Source organism: Gekko japonicus, unplaced genomic scaffold (genome assembly GCF_001447785.1).
Source record: "Gekko japonicus isolate JY-2015 unplaced genomic scaffold, Gekko_japonicus_V1.1 scaffold1715, whole genome shotgun sequence".
Lineage (NCBI taxonomy): Eukaryota > Metazoa > Chordata > Lepidosauria > Squamata > Gekkonidae > Gekko > Gekko japonicus.
In genome coordinates, this window is record NW_015172058.1 from 375,222 (window position 1) to 383,853 (window position 8,632).

At 52.0% G+C, this 8,632-nt stretch overlaps 1 protein-coding gene across 1 annotated transcript in view; it reads left to right on the forward strand.

Annotated features, from left to right (window-relative positions):
• The window catches only part of DNAAF3 (dynein, axonemal, assembly factor 3), a 17,186-nt gene that overhangs the window by 2,883 nt on the left and 5,671 nt on the right, over positions 1–8,632 (forward strand). Inside the window, exons 3-6 of the mRNA XM_015420766.1 lie at positions 5,808–5,901; positions 6,044–6,201; positions 7,538–7,714; positions 7,863–7,985. Of these exons, the coding sequence (XP_015276252.1) occupies positions 5,808–5,901; positions 6,044–6,201; positions 7,538–7,714; positions 7,863–7,985 (552 nt within the window). The remainder of the gene's footprint in view (positions 1–5,807; positions 5,902–6,043; positions 6,202–7,537; positions 7,715–7,862; positions 7,986–8,632) is intronic.

Sequence of the window (8,632 nt, forward strand, 5' to 3'; positions counted from 1 at the left end):
CCGGAGAGAGACTGCCAGTCATTATTTATTTATTCATTTATTCATTCATTTAATTAATTTGTATCCTGCCCTCCCTGCCAAGGCAGGCTCAGGGCAGCTGACATAAAACATATTAAACGTTAAAACACAAAATTAAATAAAACCACCACAATACTCTTTTAAAACACAGTGTAAAGTGCCAGTGCTGTTCGCGGGCGACGGCAGACATTAGCAGCGTCTGGCCGTGACATGTTAATGGTGATGGTAATTTGGGTCTGGCATTAACATGTTGATGACGGTGTTCGTTTGACAGTGTTAGTTATCATCATGTGCTAGATGGGACAATAGTCGGACTTGGTATAAAGCATGGATTCGTGATAGGTCTCTGCCCTGAAGAGTTTACAAATTCAGTGCAACAAAGGGGATATAACAGAGAGAGAGGGAAGGAACATGAAGTGGAAGGTAAACTGGAAGAATATGCATTCAGTTTGGTTACATGTATTTGGTGTCTCTGTGGGGTGTTAACTAAGGCCTGAACTACACAAGACGTTACTCTATGAGTTGAGTCATGGTTTTCCTGACGTGACACACATTCCCTGCAGCCTCACAGCAGCTGCAGGGTGCTTATTTTCCCCAAGCACTGCTGGGTCGAATATGGATCAGGAGGACCATGGCACAGGTTAATGGTGATGGTAATTTGGGAAGAGATGCCAATGTTGGATCAGGCCAAAGGCCCATCCAGTCCAACACTCTGTGTCACACAGTGGCCAGAAAAACCAGTGCCATCAGGAGGTCCACCAGTGGGGCCAGGACACTAGAAGCCCTCCCACTGTTGACCCCCCCAAGCACCAAGAAGACAGAGCATCACTTGCCCCAGAGTCCCTATAAAAGGGGAGCGGTGGCACAGTGGGTATATCCAGAGTTTCAGCTTCTCCCCACACCATTTTCCTTACCCAAAGCAGGCTCGGGGGGGGCATTATTTGCCCCATTGCAGGGCTGCCTGGGCCCTGAAAGAGGAGAAGCATCTCATACAGCTTGGCCCGAAGGAGTCGTGCACCAAAAGAAGAATTCAAAAGATGGTTTCAGAGGAGGAATCTGATGGGGGAAGCGCCGAGGCGTCACAGCGGCGCTCTGGGAGGCAGTTCAAGGCGTCACTGCAGGGGTTTGTTGTTTGTTTTTTCTCCATCGTTCATAAGTAGGTTTGTCTTGTTATCAGCCTGTCGTGCCGGGATGACACGAGGAGGTGAATTTTGCAGGTCTGCCGCTTTCCTAGATAGTTCTTGGGCACGCTTTCTGCCAGAACAGCAGAAGAGGGCAAGAGGCTGCCAGGCAGATGGTGAGCAGGGCGGCGTGCTTTCCCCGGATTGGCAGCGTGACTGTGCAGACACAGACTCCAATATCTCACTCGGCGTCTTGAGCGTCTGGGCTTTGTTTTCTCCCTGCAGCAAGGCGCTGGCCAATTTCTGTATCACTGGGGACACAGTGGTCCGGATTTGAGGGGGGGGAGTGGCAGAACTGAACACATTCTGGATGATGAGACTCTGTAGTAAAGTTGGTCTGACAGTGTTGGCATACATACGCCTGGTCGTAGGCAGCCCGGGTACAGAATCCCGGGGCATAGTCCGAAGGCAGCTGCAACTAAAAGCAGGTCTGAGTATCATCACTGCTTGGAGACATCTTGGGTGCCCAGCTTATTCTGCTTTGAGGTCTGTGGAAGCAAGTTGGGGCATAAACATATCAGAATAACAAACAAGTAACATTCAAGGTGAAGTGAAGCATTGTGGTCCTGCCTAAAAAAAACCTGTCTGTGTCTCGCCCCCCCCCCCCCCGGGAAGTGGTGCGAGGGTCCGGTTTATTAAGCAGTAGGTTGAAAAGAGACAGGAGGCCAGGCTGTTTCTGTCCCTCAAGAGGGAAAGGCTGAGGCTCCCTCGGGGACAAACCAAAATCTGGAAGGGGAGGAAGTCTTGGTGGTGGTTCTGCCGTTTCAGTTCAGTGGGTGCCACCTGCTGCTTCCAGCTGCTGCAGCTCTGCAGCAGCTTACGGCTGAAGGAAACTTGTGACGGACTCACTGTGCGGTCTCTCTCTCTCTCGTGACTCCACAGCCATCTCCACCACCACCACCCGTAGTTCCAGTTGCAAAAGAAACTTACCAATATGCTGTAAAATACGATGTGGCCGGATACAATTGCTTGGACGGTCTGAGTCAGTCTGCGAGCTGCCAGGTGTCTGGCCCTGCTCAGCAGTGTACCTGCGTGGCCCTTTAACAGTCCCCACAGGGTCCTCGTATGGAAGAGCAAAATGAAGATTGTGGAGACCTTTCCCAGTTTTTAAAAAGCAATGTTTAAATCCTAGATAACGAGACTGGGAGTATAGGGTGCTCTCAGCCATTGTAGGGTTTCTGTCTCCTCTGGGCAGCCGTCTGCCCCCTCCCCCATCAGGAGGACTTTCTCAGGCTGCATTGGCATGTGCCTGTATCAAGCTCCCCCGTGTTCACCCCCACCATCCACACAGACGTGCGAAGACCCCTTCCAGGCGTTTTTGATAACACACATCACTATATCCTCAGTGGTGTTTTCCTTCCTGTGATCCTGTGTGAATTTGGATTCCTGAGATACATAGCTCAGTTTAGATTATTTTCTAGATATTCTTGGGGGGCGGTGTTTTGAGGTGCCTATGAATATTATAGGAAATTGTGGGTACTATAAGGCCTTGTTAGGGGAAAAAAAGTGAACTTCTGCACAATAAGTGAACCTACAAGACTGTACCCTCATTCTGGGGTAGTGGTTTGGTGCAGTGGTTAAGTGCGCCACCCTCTAATCTGGGAGAACCGGGTTTGATTCCCCACTCCTCCACTTGCAGCTGCTGGATGACCTTGGGCAAGCTATAGTTCTGTCAGAGCTGTCCTTGAAAAAGAGCAGTTTCTGTCAGAGCTCTCTCAGCCCCACCCATCTCACAGGGTGTCTGTTGTGGGGAGGGGAAGGGAAAGGAGTTTGTAAGCCGCTCTGAGACTCCAATGAAGGGCGAGGGATAAATCCAATCTCCTCCTCTTCGTCTTCTTAAGGGTGCTTCAGAAGGCCGGGGGGAGGGGGGGAGCTTAAATAAATCAAGAGGACTAGGAACACAGGCCCTTTTTTTTCGTGAAGGGAAGGGTTATTTTGTCGAACTGGACCAGAGAAATGAGCTCTTTTTGGCTGCGACTCTCCATTTGAAGAAGTGATGCTGGTACTCCGCCCCATCTTCCCTTTCCCCAAATGCATGGTGACATTAATTAATTCCTGTCAACATGAGGAGTCTGGCAGGGACACTTTGGCAGCTGTCCATGGCTGCGAGCGTCTCGGCTCAGCCCGGCCACCGTGTCCCTCAGAAAAGGCCCCCAGCTGACATGTGAGAGGGAGGCGTGAAGCTTGTGGAGGGCAAAGGGACAAGGGTCACCGTGGAGGCAGTGTGGGCTCGGGCCTCTTCCCCCGTAGCAGCTCCTCTTAGACAACGTGTCACCAGCGCAGCCCTTCGCGACCTCCCCTCATCACGAGGCAATGACTCAGCAGAGCCAGCCCGGCGCGTCTCCTTTTTTGAGTATCGCTTCATGTTAAGGAGACGTGAGCATCAGATGTGGGGGAAGGAGGCATGGGAGCAGGGAGGCGGGGGAGAGCATCAGTGCCTGGATCATTGGTACCAAAGTTGGGAGGGTTCCTGGCTCCAGGGTGCTTTGCCAGAGGAGAGAGACGCGAGCTGGGCTGCAGCAGAGTGGGCAGGTGCCGCGACTTCTCTGGGGCTCCTTGGGAGGGAAGGCAGCTCAGCCAAGTGACAGGAAGCCAAATGGGGAATGGGTCCGATTAGGGCAGAGGAAAGGATGCGGAGAGGGGAAATGTGATCCACTGGGTTACAGATGAGGGGTCTGGAGGGCAAACAGGTACTTCCACAAGGAAGCAGATCTCATAAGTTGCATCAGTTCCTTAGAGGAAGATGAAGAGACGAGCCCGGCCTGTACCCCAAGATGCCTCATCTTAAGCCATCTCTCTCCCTCCCCCTCTCCCTCCCTTTCTCTCTCTGATGTTTTCCACAGGGACGGCTCTCCCTGCACCTGTATTCCTCTGCCCCTTTCTCTCATTTCTGCAAATGTTTTTGCTGTCCCAGGAGCAAACACACCGCTCGTCCCCTCTTCCTCCGCAGCATCGGCCTTCTCTGTTTCCAGAAATTCCCCTGCTGCATCACAAGAGGGGGCAAGCCGCATTTTTGCTCCTGGGACTGCAGAAACATTTGCGGAAACGAGGGAAAGGGCGGACGAATACAGGTGCAGGCGCGGGGAGAGCCATCCCTGCGGAAAATGTCTCTCTCTCTCCCCCCAAACTACCAACTCTTCTTTTTTCTCCCAAACAATCTGCCAGGCACTTGTTTTAGATTCCCTCCCCTCCCCCAAATAGGTGAATTACCCTCTGGTGAGTAATGGTGGGGACCACTGACAGCCATTAACGGAACATTAACCTTCTTTAAGCAAACCTTGGACTCTAATGAGGTGATGTATTCAAAGGCAATCCATAGAGATAAACCCATCCACAGCAGCATTTTCCTTCAGTGGAAGATTCTCGGGTTCTACATGGAAAGAGGTGGGGTGGGGTGGGAGAGCTGCTGAATGGGAGTAATGGCTTCTCTTCTCTAGGAAACTGGAATTTCACCCCAGCTTCTCTCCTGGGAGCTTGTCAGGCAGGCCTTTGGAATGCATTTGGGATTCTGCGCCCTGTGACTGATCTTTCCTTGGCATTCATGCCTCACGATGTGATATTTGCAGACGTTTGTTTGTAGTTCATGAATGTCAAAAGAGCTCTGCTGGTCTTGAGCAAAGGCCCGTCTGGCATTCCATTTCCTACAGGGGTCAGTCAGACGCCTTGGCAAAGACCACGAGCAGGGTTCGAAGAAGCCTTTTTTCTTCCTCAGAGCGTTTTTTCCCTCACCCAGTAATCACTCGCTTAGTCTGAAATGTCACGGAGAACATCGGAGAACATCGGTAGATACAAAGAAAATAGTAAACAAGCAGAGGCGATATAATAATGAAAAGGAACATAAAGATTGGGAGGAAGCTGTCCTCTCCGCCTGCTGTACTGCTGCCTGCAACTCTCATTGGAAGAAGAATTGTGCTAGATCTCCAACTCCCCCATCCCCCGATACTGCCCTTCTCTATTACTGAGATGATTCTTGGGGATTCTCTGGGACTGGAGTTAGCAATTTAAACCTTGCTCAGCTGAATTTGGTGCCAGTTTAGTGTAGTGGTTACGTGCGCGGACTCTAATCTGGGAGAACCGGATTTGATTCCCCACTCCTCCACTTGCAGCTGCTGGATGACCTTGGGCAAGCCATACTTCTGTCAGAGCTGTCCTTGAAAGGGCAGTTTCTGTCAGAGCTCTCTCAGCCCCGCCTACCTCACAGGGTGGGGAAAGGAGTTTGTAAGCCGCTATGAGAAGAAGAAGAAGAAGAAGAAGAAGAAGAAGAAGAAGAGATTGGATTTATACCCCGCCCTTCACTTGGAGTCTCAGAGCGGCTTACAAACTCCTTTCCCTTCCCCTCCCCACAACAGACACCCTGTGAGGTGGGTGGGGCTGAGAGAACTCTGACACAAACTGCTCTTTTTCAAGGACAGCTGTGCCAGAGCTTGTGACTGACCCAAGGTCACATCAGCAGGTGCAAGTGGAGGAGTGGGGAATCAAACCCGGTTCTCCCAGATTAGAGTCCGCGCACTTAACCACTACACCAAACTGGCTCCAAGTGAAGGGCGGGGTATGAATCCAATCTCCTTCTTCTTCTCTTCTGAATTGTTCTTTCTCTCCCATACTCAGTTTTACGTGCTGGAGAATAATCTGGAGGTGCTGGGCCGGCAGTTGCTATTTCTGAGCCTGGCGCTGGAGCCTCTGGAGAAGATGGGTCTGCAAGGTGAAGGCAGATACATGTTCTTCCCACCCCGATGATGTCAGACCCTTGCAGGGGTACTTGGGGGGTTCCTGGCTTCTGGCCCCTACCAGTGGGGTCAGGCCTGCTGAATGATCCCAGACTATGTCACTTCTTCCCCTTCCAGAGAAGAGCGAGACCTTCTTGGAGTTGATGGGGAATACTCTGCTCCGAAGCCAGACAGCCGCTTACTTGCAGGAGAAGGCAGGCCTTTTTGTCCGTTACGTCACCGACCCCTGTATTCAGCAGGCTGACCTACCCGCTTTGGACTTGTCGGCCCTCAAGGTGAAATGCGCGCGGACCTTCTCCATTCCTGGTTGCTGTTCTGGGCCCAGCTGCCCTTCCCCTTCCAGAGGGTCTCACGTCTTCCTCTTCCAACTCCAGCTGCTGGGCTCTTCCCTCCTGGGCTTTGGGTGACAAATAATATTATATATGGTTGTAATGGCGAGCTATTCTTGCTGTTCTATGGCCCCGGTCACACAGGCCGGATATCACGCGCGGGGGGCGTGGCTGTTTGCCCTGCAGCGAAATAACGCGCGACTGCGCGATCAGGCGTCCCCTCGCGATCCCGTCGAGGTCCCGTGGTTAGGGGGGAGGTGCCAATTGCATGACGTGCCAAAGAAGCGGCGTGGCACGGCAAACGGGGTTGTTTTTTGTTTTTTTTAACCTGAAGTATGCGCATGCCCCATTGGGTGCTTGTGTGCATCCCTGGAGAACTCGGAAAAAAAACCCCTTTTCGCAATGGGGCATGGCCGGGCGCCGGATGCCACAGGAAACGCGATCAGACCCCTGCCTTTGCCCTATGGTATCCGGAAACTAGTACCTCTGAGGTACTAGTTTTTTGCCGCGCATCTTCGGCGGGAAGCCTCGGTTGAGCCACGGGAGCGCTACACTTCCCAGATGTGGCAGTGAAATCACACCCGGAAAATCCACCTATCTTCCGTCTCTCTAACGTGGCTAATGCTCTGTGTGACCGGGGCCCATATGTTTTGAATTTTAAGCTGATTTTTTACAGGTTTTTTTTTTTAAGTTGCTTACTATTTTGGCCATTTCCCCAAGGTACTTAGAATGTCTTACCACCACCGCGCCCGCCCTAGAAAAACGTTAAATGCATTTGGGGTGGAAATAAAATTGCAAACTAATGTGACAAAAGAATCACTGAGCATGCCGCAGGTTAGCCGAAGGCAAGGTGGCGACCAAAGAGTTCTTAACCCCCCCTGTGGAAGGCCGGCAGTGAAAGGGAATTTCTCAGCTCTGTGTCTTGCCTGCCATCTTTGGTAGACACTGTTGGGAAAGGCGCTGAGAGCTGCTTCCCGTCAGAGATGATACGACTAGGCCAGTAGGCCAGTGCTTAGGATGTTATAAGTCAGCTTACAGATGCAGCAGGACAGGCCAAACGGTGGCCGCCTCCATTTGGATCTGGTGTAGCAAAGGCGTAAAGAGCAGGGCGTGGCTTCCCCACCACAGTGGGCAGATATGGGGTGTGACGGTTCTTAAGCCGTCCTGGAGGTCAATCTTGGGGGAAAGACAAGAGGAATTAAAAAAAAAATATCGGTAAAGCTCCTCAGACTCAGGAATCCTGGCTCTGACCACTAACTCTTGGTTGCTCTTTCTTTAACAGTTCAAGGAGCGGGACCAGTTGGAGGCAATCTTTCGCTTCTGGAAGAACCCGGATCCGTGGGCTTTCCAGATGGAGCAGCTCTGGGACCTGCGGCTCCGACAGTACCTGGGTGCCCGCTATGACGCCCGCCGTGGGGTTTGCGACTGGGATCTCACCATGAAGCTGCATGAACATGGGGTGCGAAAAACCGAAAGGGGGAATGACTCTTACACGCCGATCCGATCCCAGTGGCTCAGCTTGGGGCCGCCGTCCCATTGAGCAGGCCGGCTGGCAAAGACCGGGGAATGTACCGCTTTCAGACAGTTGTTACATTCCTTCCTCCCAGGCCAAAGTAATCAATTCCCGTGAGTTTTTCCGGTGGCGCAACACAGGCGTGGCCTTTGAGATGCGGGAAGCCTCCTATGATGTCCCCAACAAGACTCTGGCGTCTGGCCGTCTCCTCAGACACGTGAGCCACCTCACTGTTGTGAGACTGGAGTTTGGTTGTGGGGGGGCCTTTGCCCGAGTACGAGACAGCGGGGATTTCTTTGGGCAGGGGGGGATGAGGTGGCAGGCTGGGATGGGGGAACAATCTGTACTCAGACAGGACTAGCATACTTCTCGCTGCTCCAGGTGGGTGTCTGGAGGCAACATCTAGTTGGCGGCAGGACATCAGTCCCGACAGCGAATGTCAGATTTTGGTGTGTCCCTTCCAGCCAGCATTGCAGTAGAATAACAGTTTCAAGTCCTCCATCTAGTTTGTGAGTGATAATTGCCACATTTGGTGAGAAACCGCCCTTAAATGTTGCCGACTTCATCCTTTGGTTGAGGTTATGGCCGTTCTCTGGGTTTCTCGCTGCTTCCTGGATCTGCCTATTCTTGTACCACTGAGGGAGGAACTGTTCCTTGGGAAGGCAATATTAGGGTCCTCATCCCAGGCTAGTCTTGTAATGCTAGTTCAGGGGAGGTGCATTTTTTCCAGAGGGGAATCAGCGGAGGAGTGAGGAGGGGCATAGGCTTATGCCTTTTCCTGTCTGCCATTTCTCTTCAGCCAATGTATTCCTCCCCTCATAATTCTTTAGTGGATGTTCCTTTTCCAGAACTGGAAGCAGTCTG